Source organism: Heptranchias perlo, chromosome 18 (assembly GCF_035084215.1).
Source record: "Heptranchias perlo isolate sHepPer1 chromosome 18, sHepPer1.hap1, whole genome shotgun sequence".
In the NCBI taxonomy this organism is placed as follows: domain Eukaryota; kingdom Metazoa; phylum Chordata; class Chondrichthyes; order Hexanchiformes; family Hexanchidae; genus Heptranchias; species Heptranchias perlo.
Genome location: NC_090342.1, coordinates 8,935,020 through 8,953,610, shown reverse-complemented (window position 1 = coordinate 8,953,610; position 18,591 = coordinate 8,935,020). Strand labels below are relative to the sequence as shown.

The window sequence follows — 18,591 nt, the reverse complement described above, 5'->3', positions numbered from 1 at the left end:
GAGCTGGTTGGGCCTCAGCCAGAGAATTGTGTCCATTTCTGGGCACCACACTTTCGGAAGGATGTCAAGGCCTTGGAGAGGGTGCAGAGGAGATTTACCAGAATGGTACCAGGGATGAGGGACTTCAGTTAGGTGGAGAGACTGGAGAAACTGGGGTTGTTTGCCTCAGAACGGGGAAGATTAAGGGGAGATTTAATAGACGTGTTCAAAACTATGAGGGGTTTTGATAAAGTAAATAAAGAGAAACTGTTTCCACTGTCAGGAGGTTCGGTAACCAGAAGAAAAAGATTTAAGATAATTGGCAAAAAAAACCAGGGGGGAAGATCAGGCGAAATTCTTTTACTCGGCGAGTTGTGATGATCTGGAATGCACTGCCTGAAAGGGTGGTGGAAGCAGATTCAATAGTAACTTTCAAAAGGGAATTGGATAAATAATACTTGAGGGGGAAAAATTTGGAGGGATAGGAGGAAACAGCAGGGGAATGGAACTAATTCGATAACTCTTTCAAAAACCAGCACAGACACGATGGGCTGAATGGCCTTTTTCTGTGCTGTTTGATTCTATGAAGGCCAATGACATGACTGGGTGACCCCCGGGGCCAGGGATGCTCTATGCCAGGAGTCCCTGCTATTTTGGCTCACCTGGGATCTGGCTGGAGGACTGGAGACCAGTATGTCCTCACTTGGCATATTGGCCTTTTGATGGGTGCAAATGGGCCCTCAGCAGGGGATGGGGAACAATTGAAGCGGCCTGGACCTCAGAGATTAGGAAATTCAAAAAAGAAATCTGGATTGGCCGCCATACACAGAGGGCCAAAGAGGAGATGGCTGAAGGAGATGGCGAGGGTCAGGGGAGAGAGCAGGGGCGGGGGGTGGCAGGGGTATCCACCCAATGGTGGGCGGGCAGGGGGATCTTCCAGCCGCATGGGGCAAGGCAGGTGCCAGAGCTGAGCCCACGGTGGCACGAGTGCCCACCAGCCCCGTGCAATTGAGGTGACCTCCCACTGACCCCACAAACTCCACTGACCCAAGCAAACGAACAGCTGGGTCAGCAATGGGGGTGGGTGGGGTGTGTGGGGGCAGGACCCCAGCGTAACGGATAGCCTGTGCCAAGTTACATCCCCAGGCCATCAAAATCAAGAAGATCCAGCAGATTTAGGGCACATTAGACTCGGTCGCAGGCTAGCACTGTTAAAGCTCCCTCCAATTATTCATTAACTCCTCTCGGTAAACGTTAACCATCATCACCGCGTGAACAGTCATTACATGAACTTCTTACTCAATCTGTCCTGGAGCAACTGTGACACAGTTGGCATTTTTATCACAAGTATTGTTTGTCTTGCAGACATCAGTTAGGTGACATCCTATTCCCGCTGGCAGGCTCTCGTAGCCTTCCTTACACTGGCAATGCGACTAGAAGAGAAAAGAAAATACTCCTGTGGGATTAACCCTCCGATTATATTGTCCACCGTACAACACGCCGAAATCTTTTACACAAGAGTAGTGCTTTAGTTAGTGTAAACAGCTTTTATGTAAACGTTTTACGGGTACTACTATCGTGTAATAATGTACACAACAGTTGCTGGTGAATAGATTTTCTTCACAATGAGCAATGGCAGCAATCATACATTGGGGGCAATTTTCGGATTGGACGATGACAGTGAGGGAGCTTCACCTGCCACTGGCCCATATCTGAAAATCGCATGCCCGCTGCCCATAATGTTCCAATACCCACGGGCGGAGGGCAACGTTGCCCACCCTTGGTGTGCAACAACAACAACTTGCATTTATATAGCGCCTTTAACGTAATAAAACGACCCAAGGCGCTTCACAGGAGCGATTTTCAAGCAAAATTTGACACCGAGCCCACATAAGGAGATATTAGGACAGGTGACCGACAGCTTGATCAAAGTTTTAAGGATCGTCTTAAAGGACGAGAGAGAGGTAGAGAGGCATTGAGGTTTAGGGAGGAAATTCCAGAGCTTAGGGCCTAGGCAGCTGAAGGCACGGCCGCCAATGGTGGAGCGATTAAAATTGGGGATGCACAAGAGGCCAGAATTGGAGAAGTGCAGAGATCTCAGAGGGTTTTAGGGCTGGAGGGGGTTACAGAGATAGGGAGGGGTGAGGCCATGGAGGGATTTGAAAAAAAAGGATGAGAATTTTTTTTTAAATCGAGGCGTTCCCAGACCAGGAGCCAATGTGGGTCAGTGAGCACAGGGGTGACAGGTGAACGGGACTTGGTGCGAGTTCGGATACGGGCAGCAGAGTTTTGGATGAGCTCAAGTTTATGGAGGGTGGAAGATGGGAGGTCGGCCAGGAGAGCATTGTAATAATCCAGTCTGGAGGTAACAAAGGCATGGATGAGCTGAGGCAGGGGCAGAGACGGGCACTCAGAAAGTTACCCCTACCAACTCAGCCTTTCACTGAGATGTAGAGAGGTTTTCAGCAAACATCGAGGGGTTAAGGAGCTGATAGTAACTAGATGAGAACAAACCTTTCCAGGGCCATCGTATTGGCAAATTGTTGAGTCTGTGGGGCAGTTCCCGAAACTTTTTTGGCATGGATCGATCGGTAAGCAGATCTGGCCGTCGCCGTGGTAACCCTCTTGGCATTTGCAGGTGAAAGTGTTTGGTGCGAGATAGGCACACACAGCATTGGAGCCGCAGGCATTGTAAAGACATGGATTAATTGCTGGAAAAAGAATAGTATATTGTTGCTTATATTTTATTGCTTTAGTATACGTCAGGCTTCAAACTACAGCACAATGGGATAAGCATGGACGGCCGCTTAGAGAACAAATTGGTTCTTATATACGAGTTCATTTCATTACTTTGTGTTCTGGTACAGTTAAAAATAAACAAACCCAATTACTATTAATGGGATTTTTTTTTAACAGTAGAATGAAAACATTCCCTTGTAGTCGATAGCACTTACGCTCGCATTGTGCGCTCCCGTTGGTCTGGTAACCAGGTAAGCACTCGCACACCAGCTTTCCAGTCTCTGCTTCCTCAGAACATCTTGTATTTTTAGGGCACTGCATTGCCCGACAAGCGGGTATGGCTTAGGAGATCAAGAAAATGACTTGAAGCACTCGTTAAAAAATACAGCCGAAATGCTACAGAAATTTGAGTGGACTCTTATATCTATTGTATGATGATAGAAGATAGAAAGAAGTTGCATTTATTTTGCGCCTTTCACAACCTCAGGACATCCCAAAGCGCTTTAGTCAATGATGTATTTTTGAAACGCAGTCATTGTTGTAATGTAGGAAATGTGGTAACCAATTTGCACACAGCAAGCTCCCAACAAGCAATGAAATAATCTGGGTTTTTTTTTGGTGGTGTTGGTTGAGAGATACATGTTGGCCAGGACACCAAGGAAAACTCCCCTGCTCTTCTTCGAAATAGTGTCATGGGATCTTTTACGGTCCACCTGAGAGGGCCAGACGGGTCCTCGGTTTAACGCCTCACCCGAAAGATGGCCCCTCTGACGGTGCAGCACTCCCCTCAGTACTGCACTGGAGTGTCAGCCTAGATTTTATGCTCAAGTCTCTGGAGTGGGACTAGCGGGTGAGCGCTACCCACTGAGCCACGGCTGAGACTTACAGACAGAGATGTGTTTCCCCAGTTCTCAGAGGTTCTCAGTGTGAGTGGCAGCCTCTTTTCTTTCCTGAAACCCGTGCTAAGTTGGCAAAGCTAGAAGGTTCGCGGACTGCCCTGGTGCTCTGAAAATGTGGGTTTCGCACTGGCTGGAGTTACACTGAACCCGTGTGAAGCTCAACTGGTGTAATACTAACGACTAAAGTGGTCTCCTGCCTTGAGTGAACTCGTGGGTTAGATGAGGATGTGACTCCCAAACTACACTACTTTGCGAACCACATTGAAAACCATTCTGCCCCAGTGTGAGCGTGGTAAATATAATGACAACCAAAGTTTTTGACAAGGTCCAAAACAGCCCTTCCAGACAGAAAAGACCACACGCAGCACAATCACAAGCCAGCTAAATGTATAAAACAACAGTGTGAATTTAAAAGAATAAAAATACTGTGAGATTTTTTTTTTCCTCTCGCGAGGAGCTCGGTGCTTCACTGAAGTAAAATGTGGCCCTAAAATATTCCCTTCGAAATGCTTGGTTCACTGCAGGTCAGTTATGGCACGGGATGCTCATACTGCAATAGATCCTTGTACAGCACTCACGCTGGTCACACTTGGCTCCCGTGTAGCTTGAGTAACACGTGCACTGTCCGTCCCCTGCAACTCCATTCTTGCAGTCTCCGTGAAGACACTCGCACTCTACAAAGGGAAGAGATCTTTTAAACTCACCCAGGTCGATGCAGCATTTTATGACGTTTATTACATTTCTCACTTTATTGTCTCTCGAACTTTAAAAGATCTGCTTTACTGAGTCAGTCATTGTACTGTACTAATTGGAGCCTTGCCACACTGTGTGAAGTCCTCTCGAGGCCCAAACAGGCTGAAGAAAATGTTTTAAATTTCTTTTAAAGTCCTCGGGTTCCAATTCCAGCTGTGGTGATCGAGCCCTTCCAGCATCGATTACCCCGGACTAGCAAAGGTTTGGGGCCTTCAGAATGCTTCAAAGGGACTCACATCAGGTCTCAACACGCCTATCAAGGGCATAAAGAGAAGAATTCCCCAGCAACGCCCCCCCTTGACACAGGTGACGAGACGGGTGGAAGATCTACCCTTGACTTCCCACGACCGGAATTTAAAGGGCCAGTCTAAATGTGATGGAATCCTGGAGGAGCCAGGTTCCGGCCCATATTCCAGGTCCCCTGGGCAGTTAATGGGACACACACGCCCTTCTCCCAACTCAGGACATTCAGGGCCTGCAAGTCTAATGTTACTACTTTGTGGTTTTTAATTTTCCATTTGACACTGGCACACAAAATGCTACACAATGAGCCTGTTCCGCCATTCAATGAGATCACGGCTGATCTGTATCCTAACTCCGCTAACTAAGTCTCACCAGAAGTACAGTCAGGTCCATATATGTTCTCTTTCGCACATTTCTCACAAGCTACTCCTGCAAAGCCATCCTGCAATAATTAATATCAAAAATGCAGTGTATTAGTAAGGCAGCAACATCAGTATTGAGCAATTGTTTACAATTGTGGCATTGTGACTGGTAAAATGAATTGGAACCAGTGAACCAGGTCAGTTCCAAAATGTTTTAAAAGTGAATTTACAGTAGGGGTGCTTGCTGGTATTTTGCACTCACGGTTCACAAGTGATAGAATCTGTGAAGCCAACAAAAAATTCGAGAGAGCACATTTTGCACAGTTCTAGCGAAACAATGATTGTTGATGAAAGCACTCAATGAAAAATGTCAAAACAGGAAGCCAGGCTGGCGTTTAAATGGCTGCTAAAACCTGGTGGCCCCTGCAAGTTCATTCAGGTCCTTAGCAAACCTACTTGGTCATTTCCCCCCTTTCCCCTCTCCCAACGTTTAAAGTCAAAGCTAAAATACGGAGCACCGACCACCAAAATTGGGTTTGCAGGGTCACTGGTGATGGTAGGAATCTGATCGTCAGTGGACGTGGTCGATGTTCGAGGCTGTTCTTTAAATCCGATTTTACGTTATGAAAATTGTGTATGAGGTGCTTGTCGGAGATCCCGACTTAAAGAGGGACTGGCTTTCCTGAACTTTGACCCTAAGAAGCTCCTGGTTCCCTGTTAGGAAAAAAGGGGTGGCGGCCTGGATCTTCGACTCTGTGCACCTTTTGCGATGCCCCGGAGCTTTCTCGGGGCTTTACTCAGGGCACATTGCTTGGCTGTGGATGCAGTAAGTACAGGCCAGGTGGGATGGGGGAAGAGGGGGGACGCATTCGAGTTCATGGCCTCCCATGTCATTGTCCTGATCACGTTGGCTGGATGCCATACCACTGTGGCCTTCCCGCCGACACCTGTCGATCAGAAGGTCCGTGGGAGTCTGCGGGGGGGTGCCGAGGTATTTCAGCTAGTCCGCCTTGGTTCTTCATCTCTTTCCCTGCACCCCCCCCCCCCCCCCACCCAAATATGCTGAAGTCTAACCAGCAGTCAGAAGGTTCCAGTCTCCGAGGGCCTCTGCCAACACTGACAGGAGTTGGGCCTGGTACCAGGGGGTGCCCTCCTCATCTCGTAAATGCCCCAGGGATGTGAAATCCCGGTGAATGTGAGATTGGACATGAGGGTGGGGTGATGGGGGAGGTGGGCGAGGGGAAGGAGGGGGTAGGAAAATCTGCCTTGAAATTCACGTTCAGCCTGAAGCTTAGCTTTGCGACTGATGTGGGATTCAAACTACCCACTGCCGTCACCGGAAAGAAAATTAGCCTTTCCTTTCATCAATTTTCACCGTAATACAAACCAAAGCTAACCTACCATACAATTGCACACACCATTCCCTCCCATGCCATCGAAACAAACTCCTTTTTTGTTACAAGGGAATGCTGCTCCACCCGGACACTCTGTAATTGTATCAGACAAATATCACAGCATTAGTTAATGCAGCTCCAAGTGGTGCTGGTTGCATGTCATTGAAAACATAATTAGCATTTAATATATGAATGAACCTCTGAGTGGAGCATTAATTTACTACCATTAATTGTTAGAATGTGATTAAGGTACCGTTTGAATGGGTAAACATTGGGCTGTAAATTTCTATTCATGTCCTCAAGCTCCTATGGAACTTAGCAAATGTTGCAGTTCTTTCCAGCTGATCGTAAGATTCTGCAATATTCACTTCTAAGAGTGTCTTAGTTAAATTTACATTACAAAAGCAACACCAACTTGCAATTATATGGTCGTGGGTACTGGCCCCACTCCAGAGAGTCTGAGCACATAATCTAGGCTGACACTCCTAGTGCCACTACCGAGGGAGTGCTGCACTGTCGGAGGTGCCGTCTCTCGGATGAGACGTTAAACTGTCTGCCCCCCTCAGCTGGGCGTAAAAGATCCCACGCCCACTATTTCGAAGAAGAGCAGGGGAGTTCTCCCGGTGTCCTGGCCAATATTTATCTCCTCAACCAACATGAAATATTTCACATGCAATATACGAGTAATTAAATCTATCTCATATAAAGATGAGGGGGGCGGTATTATGGTGTCAAGGAGTTCAGGACAGAATCCCCTCCCCACCCCCACCCCGCTTTCAAGCACAGGGGCACTCAACTCTGAGATAGGCTGACACGCAATCTCCGAGCAGGATTTTTCTGAGTCTGTGCTGATTGCTCCTTTTTTTTTGTCACTTTCAACATTTGTGTCGAGAGGAAGATTCCTTATCCTTGACGTGCCACTTCAGGAGAGTCTTTATCAATGATTTACCACTTCCCCACAAAGAGTTTACTGATCGCCTGACTGCCCAGTCATTGCTGTTCTCGTGTTTTGTCACAGATAAGAAACGCGTTGTTGCTTGAAGACCACTTTTGCAAAAAATGTCACACTCATCACCTTCCGGTCTTTGTATTTGCCCGCCTGCTTATAATGAGACTCTTTCCTGGTGCAATGGCCCAGTGCCTTACAGTAGCGGCAGTCCAACCTGCAACCCTGCCCCGTCCCCCTCTCCGCCCACCCCCTCTCCATCCACCCCCTCCCTGCCGTCCCACTCTCCACGCTCTCCCCCTCCCCCTCTCCACCCTCCCCTTCGCCCCCTCCCTCTCTCCCCATTCCCCTCTCCGCCCTCCCCCTCCACCTCTCCACCCTCCCCTTCGCCCCCTCCCTCTCTCCCCATTCCCCTCTCCGCCCTCCCCCTCTCCGTCCACCCCCTCTCTGCCGTCCCACTCCCCACGCTCTCCCCCTCCCCCTCTCCACCCTCCCCTTCGCCCCCTCCCTCTCTCCCCATTCCCCTCTCTGCCCTCCCCCTACACCTCTCCACCCTCCCCTTCGCCCCCTCCCTCTCTCCCCATTCCCCTCTCCGCCCTCCCCCTCTCTGTCCACCCCCTCTCCGCCATCCCACTCTCCACGCTCTCCCCCTCCCCCTCTCCATCCTCCCCTTCGCCCCCTCCCTCTCTCCCCATTCCCCTCTCCGCCCTCCCCCTCTTCGCCCCCTCCCTTTCTCCCCATTCCCCTCTCCACCCTCCCCCTCCCCCTCTCCACCCTCTCCTTCGCCCCCTCCCTCTCTCCCCATTCCCCTCTCCGCCCGCCCCCTCTCCGTCCACCCCCTCTCAGCCGTCCCACTCTCCAAGCTCTCCCCTCTCTCCCCCTCCTCCCCCACCCCCCCCCAGTTCAAGTGATTTAGGCCTCAAACTCCAGACAACTCAGTCCGACTCGTGCTTTCATTTCTTTCTCAACAACAGCAGCAACTTGCATTTATATAGCACCTTTAACGTAGTAAAATGTCCCCATGGCGCTGTTTGAATTAAATGATGAGACTGATGGGTTTTGAAAAGGGCTGTTTTTTTTGTATTGTTACCTCAATTGGTGGATAATTGCTAAAGCTAGGCTCATGTGCTTTTTTGTAAAAGCTCAACATTTTCGACTATTTTTTTGACGGTTTAACCCTCCGCAGGCACTGGTGAAGTTTCTTATCACGAAGGAAACATTAGGTAGCACTCAATGAATAGAGATGGTGAAGTGAATGGATTATACTGTCATCAGCCTGGGAGTACACTGCAAGTCAGGGCTTTTCTGCAGATAGGAAGGAAGCCTGCTCCAATAACTTAAATACCAGCTCCAGCTCGGATATGCCTCTTAGACGGAACACTTATTTCCATTCATTTACATGACGGGGTCAGGGTGAGGGTTATTGGGAATTTTCTGTTGATGATTCCACAAAACCTGCATTTATCAACTTTGCAAAAAAAACATTTATAAATTTTACAGTTGACTTCGTGGTCACGATACACTGCGGCAACTCGCCAAGGCTTCCTCGGCAGCACCTCTCAGACCCACGGCCTCCACCACCTCGAAGGACAAGGGCAGCAGGTGCATGGGGGCACCATCACCTCCAAGTTCCCCTCCCAAGTCACAAGCCACATCCTGATTTGGACATATATCGGCCGTTCCTTCACCGTCAATGGGTCAAAATCCTGGAACTCCCTCCCTCACGGCATTGTGGGAGCACCTTCCCCACACAGACTGCAGCGGTTCAAGAAGAAGGCCCACCACCACCTTCTCAAGGGCAACTAGGGGATGGGCAATAAATGCCAGCCATGCCACCGACGTCCATTATCCCTAGAATGAATTTTTAAAAGTAGTCCACTCGGAAGAGGGGAGTTCCCCCTCTCAATAGTCTCAGTGGAAAATTGACACAAAATGGGATTTCTTCAGTAAGATTATCAGCAAGAGGAATTTTACCCCCCTTGCCATACAGTCCCAGAAGGTCCCATGTTCGAACCCAATTGGAATCAGCATCTCTGAACTCCGGAGAAAAAAGTGACCATTGTTCTTGACGAGTAAGTCCCTCTGGAAGGACGTGTTTGGATGTCAGGTCAGGCTGAGCCTCGACAGCCCATAATGTAACACTGCTAGCACCCACTGTCCAGAATCACACACAAGGAATGGCCAGTTGGGTAGAGCATTGGAGGGCCGGTGTTGTCTGTGGAATATTACCCCAACACGAGATCCCACATGGGGACAACATGGGAGGAACTTTCAATTATATTAAAATGCAACTAACGTTTAATTAACTATAAATAAATAACAGATTGGAATGTGCTTTTAATCAATTTAATTTTCAATTTTAATAGCTTCTTTAAGTAGTAACCTTTCTTCTTCTGGAATTGGGGAATATCTCAGGAGGGATATATTGGCCTTGGAGAGGGTGCAGTGCAGATTAGAATCATAGAATCATAGAATGATTGCAGCACAGAAGAAGGCCATTCGGCCCATCGAGCCCGTGCCAGCACTCTGCAAGAGCAATCCAGCTAGTTCCACTCCCCCACTGTTTCCCCATAGCCTTGCAATTTTTTTTTTCCCTTCAAGTACTTGTCCGATTCCCCTTTGAAAGCCACGATTGAGTCTGCCTCCACCACCCCCTCATGCAGTGCATTCCAGATCATAACCACTTGCTGCGTAAAAAAGTTTATCCTCATGTCGCCTTTGGTTCTTTTGCCAATCACCTTAAATCTGTGTCCTCTGGTTCCTGACCCTTCCGCCAATGGGAACAGTTTCTCTCTATCTACTCTGTCTAGACCCCTCATGGTTTTGAACATCTCTATCAAATCTCCTCTCAACCTTCTCTGCTCTATGGAGAACAACCCCAGATTCTCCAGTCTATCCACTGGAATCATTCTAGTAAATCTTTTCTGCACTCTCTCTAAGGCCTTTACATCCTTCCTTATGTGCGGTGCCCAGAATTGGAGCTGTGGCCAAACCAGTGTTTTATAAAGATTCACCAGAAGGATACCGTGGCTAAGTGGGTTAAATTATGAGGACAGGTTGCATAAACTTGGCTTGTGTTGCCTTGAATATAGACGATTGAGAGGTGATCTGATCGAGGTGTTTAAAATGTTAAAAGGATTTGATAGGGTCGATGGAGATAAACTATTTCCTCTGGCGGGGGAATTAAGGACGAGGGGAGATAATTATAAGATTAGAGCTAGGCCGTTTAGGAGCGAAATCAGGAAGCACTTTTTCATACAAAGGGTAGTAGAAATTTGGAACTCTCTGCCCCAAAAGGCTGCGGATGCTGGGGGACAATTGGAGCTTTCAAGACTGAGATTGATAGATTTTTGCTAGGTAAGGGTATCAAGGGATATGGAGCAAAGGTGGGTAAATGGAGTTACGATACAGGTCAGCCATGATCTAATTGAATGGTGGAACAGGCTCAAGGGGCTGAATGGCCTACTCCTGTTCTTAATGTTCCTAATTCTTTGAGGGCTAGGTTGCCAGAGCTTGGTGGCTGCATGTTCCAATCACTTTGCCATTTGTCTTCCTGCTTTCAAAAATCCTCCTCTTCGACCTCAGTTCCTCATCCCAGCCTCTCCACTCCCCTCCCCCTTTCCCCACACTCAGTGTCCACCATGCATACCCCTAGCCGTAAAGTGCTCGAGATGTCTTCCTGCATGTGAGCCCTTGCTAAGTGAACGCAAGTTGCTGTAAATCTGGAGGGAATGGCACTGTCCTCCACCACCTTCTCAGCATCCACTACCCGCAGGATTAGAGTAGGGGCATTTAAACCTAAACCTTATCCATCACCCGCTGAATTCTAGAATTACATAGAATTGCATAGACTGTACAGCACAGAAACAGGCCATTCAGTCCAACTGGTCTATGCCGGTGTTTATGCTCCACACGAGCCTCCTCCCTCCCTACTTCATCTAACCCTATCAGCATATCCTTCTATTCCTTTCTTCCACATGTGTTTATCGAGCTTCCCCTTAAATGCATCCATATTTATTTACCTCAACAACTCCTTGTGGGAGCGATTTCCACATTCTCACCACCCTCTGGGTAAAGAAGTTTCTCCTGAATTCCCTATTGGATTTATTAGTGATTATCTTATATTTATGGCTCCTTTTTCTGGTCTCCCCCCAACATCTTCTCTACGTCTACCCTATCAAACCCTTTCATAATCTTAAAGACCTCTATCAGGTCATCCCCCCCAGTCTTCTCTTTTCTAGAGAAAAGAGGCCCAGCCTTCTCAATCTTTCGTAGTAACAGGTCCACAGTAATGATCAAAATAAACGGCTGCTAATTACACTTGTATGCAGCCTCTAAGCCTGTCGGACTAGTAGTCACAATGCACTATAACAGTCAGTGGATTCTAAAAAGCAGTCCATTGGGTGAAACACTTTGAGACCTTTAGATGCGATGAGACGCTATGGAAATGCCTTTGCTACGTCAGGTTTTTGCACTCTAGATGTTGCTAGAATGCCTATGTTTGCTATTAGGTGCTGTGTGGACAGCACTGTGAGCAGCAGTAACCTTGGCATCTTCTCCAAGTGATTTCCGATGCTAGTTTTATAAAATGTACATGATTTGGGGGTTGTTTGCATGCTCTTTCAGCGCTTTGCGATTGTCTATCAGAAGTTGACAGTTCTTCAACTTCTGCCACCACTTTAATTAGCTGATATTCCTTACTGATAGTCGCTGGCATTGTGAATACAAAGTTCTGACACTTCCTCAGCTCAGTGATGGGAAGTCACCAACTGTTCATCCCGTGACCCACAGCTTTTTCTCTTGGCTAGTAATCATCGCAACTGTTCTGTAAAAGCAGGATGTTTAAAATCCTTAGAAGATTTAACCTACTGTAGGATTAATGAGCCCTCTTATCAATAAGGAAACACAAAGTAGGACTCACTGCATAACAATGTTAAAGCCAGGAAGGAAGAATTCTTAAAATTCTGTTCCAACCAGGTCTCAGTTCAGCTGCCATTTTAATTATTGATAAAACTACATTTTGAGAATGCGTCTGAAAATTCTCACCCTGTCTTTACTGGCTCCCTGAGTAAAAAGAAATAAATAAATTGCATTTATATAATACCTATCCTGACCTCAGGACGTCCCAAAGCATTTTACAGCCGTTGAAGTTCTTTTGAAGTGTAGTCACTGTTGTAATGTAGGAAACGCAGCAGCCAATTTGTGCACAGTAAGGTCCCACAAACAGCAATGTGATAATGACCAGATCATCTGTTTTAAACTGATGTTGGTTGAGGGATACATATTGGCCAGGACACCAGGAAGAACTCCCCTGCTCTTCTTTGAAATAATGCCACGGGATCTTTAACATCCACCTGAGAGGGCAGATGGGGCCTCGGTTTAATGTCTCATCTGAAAGGGCACCTCCGACAGTGCAGCACTCCCTCAGTACTGCACTGGGAGTGTCAGCCTAGATTATGCACCCAAGTCTCTGGAGTGGGACTTGAACCTTCTGACTCAGAGCCAATTAAACTTAGAGCCCTGGGTGCAGACATTGATCATCTGTTCCACTTGTGACTATGGATTTAGATGGTGACCCATCACCAATCTACCCTCAAGATACCAAGGTCTAAAACATTGTACAGTCTGTGCATAGTATAATTTATACATGCAATCTGGTGCATTTATATTGTCATGATATACTCCTGACCTAAGCCCATGATTTGCAAAGGAAGTTCTTCCCTCACAATGTGTAGGAAAAGGTTTCTTTGTGCAAATGTGTGGAGGAAACTCAACATGGAGACTTTCTCCCATCAGAATAGGGAACGGTTGGATGGGATTAGGCAGAAAGTTCTAACCTTGACTGAGGGTAAAGGTTTGTTCTAGGAAAGACAACATTTGGAAAAAAAAACATGTAATTAATTGTTCTCCTAACTCCTCTTCCTGGCATCCACAATGGGGAGAGAAAAATCAATGCAATGTGGAAACAGAGGCACCAATTTAATATTTCCTTTATTTTCTATGCAAAAATGTTTCTCATCCAAAGGACAAAGACAATCTCACATATAAATACGAGTTAGTCAGTGCTGGGAGAGGGGCCCTTATTGTTTAACGTCCTGTGTAAAATCCACTCATTGACTGCACTTTTCATCAAAGAAGTTCTCATCCATAGAAAGTCTTAACAAAGGCATTAACTCAAATAGTACTGAGAGAGTGCTGCACTGTCGGAGGTACCGATTTTCAGATGAGACATTAAACCGAGGCCCCGTTTGCTCTCTCAGGTGGATGTTAAAGATCCCATGGCACTATTTCGAAGAAGAGCAAGGGAGTTCTCCCCGGTGTCTTGGGCCAATATTTAACCCTCAACCAACATCATTTAAAAAAACAGATTGTCTGGTTATTATCACATTGCTGTTTGTGGGACCTTGCTCTGCGCAAAATTGGCTGCTGCGTTTCCCTACATTACAACAGTGAGGCTTCAAAAGTACTTCATTGGCTGTAAAGCTCTTTGGCACATCCTGAGGTTGTGAAAGGCGCAGTATAAATGTAAGTCTTTCTTTAAAGAGTAAATAAGGGGAGTTAATGTAGGAATGTTTCTTCACAGTGCAAGTTGCAACAAGGACTAAGAATGAGACCTTACTTGATTTAGTACTTAATACTTTACTCTTTATAGTGTATTAAATGTAGGTGAACTATCAAATAACCAGAACGTATCCAATGTTGTTACAATTGGTAAAGAAGTCAGAAATAAGATCCTGAGAATTATAGCAGGAAATATATCGGAGTATGTTATAAAGGAAGTAATTCAAGAGCATTTGCCAAGAGTAAAGATAATAATTTGAAGCTAAAATGTGTCTATGAGTGTTTTGGAATCCTTCGAGGGTGTAACAGAGCTGATGGGTGGAGTGTGTCAGATGCTGTATGTGTAGACTTTCAGGAAGCATTTGCTAAGATTCTTCTTGAGACTAAAAAGCTCTCTGAATAAAGGAGGAGAATAAACTTGTTTAATAAATTGGCTTAATAGAAAACAGAGAATAGAGATCAATGATATTTATTCTAATCGGGCGGCTACGACAGTGAAACCCCACAAGAGTTCCAGGCTAAGATCTTTGTTGTTCACAAGATTTATTAATGATCGTGATCAAAGTATTAAAGTAAGAAAGAATTTGCATTTATATAGCACTTTTCACAACCTCAGGACGTCCCAAAGCGCTTTACAGCCAATGAAGTACTTTTTGACGTGTAGTCACTGTTGTAATGTAGGAAACGCAGCAGCCAATTTGCGCACAGCAAGGTCCCACAAACAGCAATGAGATAAATGACCGGATCATCTGTCTTTAGTGTTGGTTGAGGGATAAATATTGGCCAGGACACCGGGAAGAGCTCTTCTTTGAATAGTGCTGTGGAATCTTTTATGACCACCTGAGAGGGCAGACAGATTTGGTTTAACGTCTCATCTGAAAGACGGCACCTCCGACAGTGCAGCACTCCCTCAGTATTGCACTGAAGTGCCAGCGTAGATTATATGCTCATGTCTCTGGGGTGGGGCTTGAGTCTATAACCTTCTGACTCAGAGGTGAGAGTGCTACCACTGAGCCAAGGCTGACACCTTAAGCAAAATGTGTGTAAGTTTGCAAGATGTTCAGAGGTAAGATAAGATTCAATGAGATCTAGAAAGACTTAGCAATGACCAGATGCATTGCATTCGATGTTGAGAAATGTATGGTGATAAGGTACTAATGTGCCAAATACGATTACAAACGTTTATCATTAAATAATGTGAAGCAAGAAAAAAGATTTGAGTTATAATTCACTAAAGAATGAAAGTATCATCACAGTATAGATGGATTTAATAGTCTTTTTCTCCTTCTTGACAAGTAAATTCCTATATCAGATTGCCTCATCTCAACTGTCCATTTCAAGGACTATACACCTGCTTACCCATGCAATATTAATCTACATCATAAATACAATATTCCATAGTAATTATCAATGGGATAATGGCATTCAAGTTCTCTGTTTCTTTTCATGTCACATTCTCTAATTGGATCTATCAGTTACAATCTAGCATTTAGATGAGGGAAACGGCTTTCTCTCCCAACCTGTTCATTTCTTTCTCTTTGCTTTCTTATTCTGAATCACACAGTAGGGTGATTTCACAGTATTACATCTGTAGAAGACACACCACAATGACTTGATGTAAACAATTGTCCTTTGATTGCACTAGACGTTTGTATTTGGGAGCCAATCTTTTACATGCACACTTGACTCGAGAAGCTTTGATTGTCCTCCATGGAGCAGAGAAAGTTAAGGGGAGATTTATCAGAGGTGTTCAAAATTATGCAGGGGTTTTGATAGAGTGGATAGAGAGAAACTGTTTCCAGGGACAGGAGGGTCAGTAACCAGAGGGCACAGATTTAAGGTAATTGGCAAAAGAACCAGAGGGGGAGATGAGGAGAAATTATTTTAAGCAGCGAGTTGTTACGATCTGGAATGCTCTGCCTGAAAGGGTGGTGGAAGCAGATTCAATAATGACTTTCAAAAGGGAATTGGATAGATATTTGAAAAGGAACAATTTGCAGGGCTATGGGGAAAGATCAGAGGGAGTGGGACTAATTGGACAGCTCTTTCAAAGAGTCGGCACAGGCACGATGGGCCGAATGGCCTCCTTCTGTGCTGTGTGATTCTATGATTCACTCATGTCACTCCTCTGCTTCCCTTTCCCAGCTGACTTCCAGCTTCCCAAATTTGCCACCGTTACCATCCCTGAGTTATTTTCCTCCCTGCTGTTATCATTCACAAAAACACTACAACAAGACACTACCGAGTGTTATCAGAAAGATCATCAGCAATTCCTGCAATCCTGCTCAGAATCGAAGGATCTACAACCCAATAAATGCGACTTGACATTTCAATGTTCCTAACCCAAACTCCAACCCGGAAAATTCGCCCGCCTATTTGAACTATAATCTTCACTGGCCGTGTTTGCATTGAACAGCACTGTGATATACATCACCAAGAAAAGAAAGAAAGACTTTCATTTATATAGCACCTTTCACAACATCCCAAAGCACTTTACAGCCAATTAAGTACTTTTGAAATGTAGTCACTGTTGTAACGTAGGAAACGCGGCAGCCAATTTGCGCACAGCAAGGTCCCACAAACAGCAATGTGATAAATGACCAGATCATCTGCTTTAGGTGTTGTTATGAGGGATAAATATTGGCCAGGACACCAGGGAGAACTCCCCTGCTCTTCTTCAAAGTAGCATTACAGGATCTTTTACATCCACCTGAAAGGATAGACAGGGCTTTGGTTTAACATCTCATCTGAAAGATAGCACCTCCGACACTGCAGCACTCCCTCAGTACTGCGCTGGGAGTGTCAGCCTAGATTCTGTGCTCAAGTCTCTAGAGTGGGGCTTGAACCTACAACCTTCTGAATCAGAGGTGAGAGAGCTACCCACTGAGCCACGGCTGACACCTTAAGACAACTAGGATCTGGATTTGCTCTTTTATTATCACTTAAAGTTGATGCAAGGAGCAAATGTTGAATCGCTGGGTTTGACTTTGTACAATAAAATCTCCCCGAACCAGTGATGAACAACTTCTTACCCATGCAATCTGGTCCCCAATAGCCAGCACAGCACTGAATTTCTAGAAACTCCTTCGTACAAGTATGACGACAGCCAAGTACAGCCAGAGAGTAGGCCCGGAACGGAATGTAAAACCTTGCACAGAAAAAAATGGAACAACGCAGCTCACAAGATTATACAAGATATTCAAAAGTTGATAGTAAATTTTTGAGTCCGATTTCTACGTGTTTTTGGTTTCGCTCTGGTATCATTTACCTGCAGTCCTTTGTACCTTTCCCTTCAGTAACCTGAGTGTAACCACCTGGACACTTGATCTTGTGGTTTAAGGTGCAGGACCGACACTGAGTCTTGCTCATCACGAGAGTCCTCTTGTCACATCGATTCTTTCTTTGCTGAAGTCGAACAGCGGTATAAGTAGTGAGCCTTCTCATTAAAGGGACGCTGTTTTTTCAGACTGAATGAATCATTATCACCACAGTGCCGTCACACATAAGTGCTGCAATAACTTGCTTTAAGGCAAACTGCATCATCCACTCCTGAGTGTCGGACACAGCCCAAACTAAAGACTGAGCTCAAAGTATTTTTACAGCATCAGACTAAGTTGTATGAAGGGCTGTTTGCAACGATTAGAATGCTGCAGTGTAACTGCGATTGGTTTTTTAAACAAGTCTTATAATTTAAACCCCGTCCCCGGAACATATCCGATCGCAACACAATACAACCCGGGCCTGACGACGTGAATCTAGACATCGTAGAATCATACAGCACGGAAGGAGGCCATTCGGCCCATCGTGCCTGTGCTGGCTCTTTTTGGAAGAGCTGTCCAATTAGTCCCAATCTTTCCCCACAGCCCTGCAAATTTTTTTTTTCCTATTCAAGTGTTTATCCAATTCCCTTTTTGAAAGTTACCACTGAACCTGCTTCTTTCAGGCAGCGCAATCCGGATCGTAACGACTTGCTGCATAAAAAAATAATTCTCCTCATCTCGCCCCTGGTTCTTTTAGCCAATTATCTGAACATTGCCCGTTGTTAATTCTCTTCCAGCTGTTGAACACCTCGCAGCGACGTTTGTGCGCGGCTGCAGCACTTTAACCGGGGCTCTCGGGTACAAACGGTTTGATTTAGTGACGGACGAGTGACGTTTCTTTTCTTGAAATGAAATAAAGACTTACCTGGTCCCCGAGTGACATTCCAGGCAAGCAGGCCGCCAGCACGAGTAACGTCAGCATCAGCGTGAAACTTGTGATCCGTTGTCGCCTCATTGTGTCGGTCAGTATCCCCGGTCCCCTTAGATTTCGCAGTCTATTTCAGTTCTATTTATTTTTTGTAAAGCAGGACTGCATTCCTCTGCGGGTTTCCTCTGCGGTGTCCTGAGCAATTTCTTCCTTCCCATCTCCTTTGCCTTTTACAGCCTGCTCTCCCCTCCTCTGCCCACCCCCACCAGCAATCCACCCCCACCCCCCCCCCCACCCCTTTTCCTGCATACACACACCATCATGTGTAAAACTTGCTATCTAAAGTCACAGGACACTTGAAAGCTGTCAACAGGCTGGAGGAACTGCCAGCCCAGCATCTCCTCTTCCTCGGGTGTGGGTTTCTTTTTGTTGTTCTTTAAATATAAACAATTCAGTAGAACTGAGGCTGGAAAAAATGAGCGGATTTCCTCGTGGGTGCCCCTTCAGCAGAGACTTTGCCCTGCCTC

General features: G+C 46.0%; 1 protein-coding gene across 2 annotated transcripts in view; it reads right to left on the bottom strand.

Moving 5' to 3' along the window:
* Positions 1 to 18,294, bottom strand: part of LOC137334564 (stabilin-2-like) — a 108,122-nt gene extending 89,828 nt beyond the window's left edge. For both annotated transcript variants that reach the window (XM_067999331.1, XM_067999332.1), the window contains exons 1-9: positions 18,062 to 18,294; positions 17,145 to 17,281; positions 16,909 to 17,024; positions 6,377 to 6,462; positions 4,986 to 5,055; positions 4,196 to 4,291; positions 2,934 to 3,059; positions 2,494 to 2,690; positions 1,279 to 1,412 (exon numbers count right to left, since the gene is read on the bottom strand). In XM_067999331.1, the coding sequence (XP_067855432.1) occupies positions 1,279 to 1,412; positions 2,494 to 2,690; positions 2,934 to 3,059; positions 4,196 to 4,291; positions 4,986 to 5,055; positions 6,377 to 6,462; positions 16,909 to 17,024; positions 17,145 to 17,281; positions 18,062 to 18,151 (1,052 nt within the window). In that variant the 5' untranslated portion in view covers positions 18,152 to 18,294. The remainder of the gene's footprint in view (positions 1 to 1,278; positions 1,413 to 2,493; positions 2,691 to 2,933; positions 3,060 to 4,195; positions 4,292 to 4,985; positions 5,056 to 6,376; positions 6,463 to 16,908; positions 17,025 to 17,144; positions 17,282 to 18,061) is intronic.
* Positions 18,295 to 18,591: the final 297 nt, after the last annotated feature.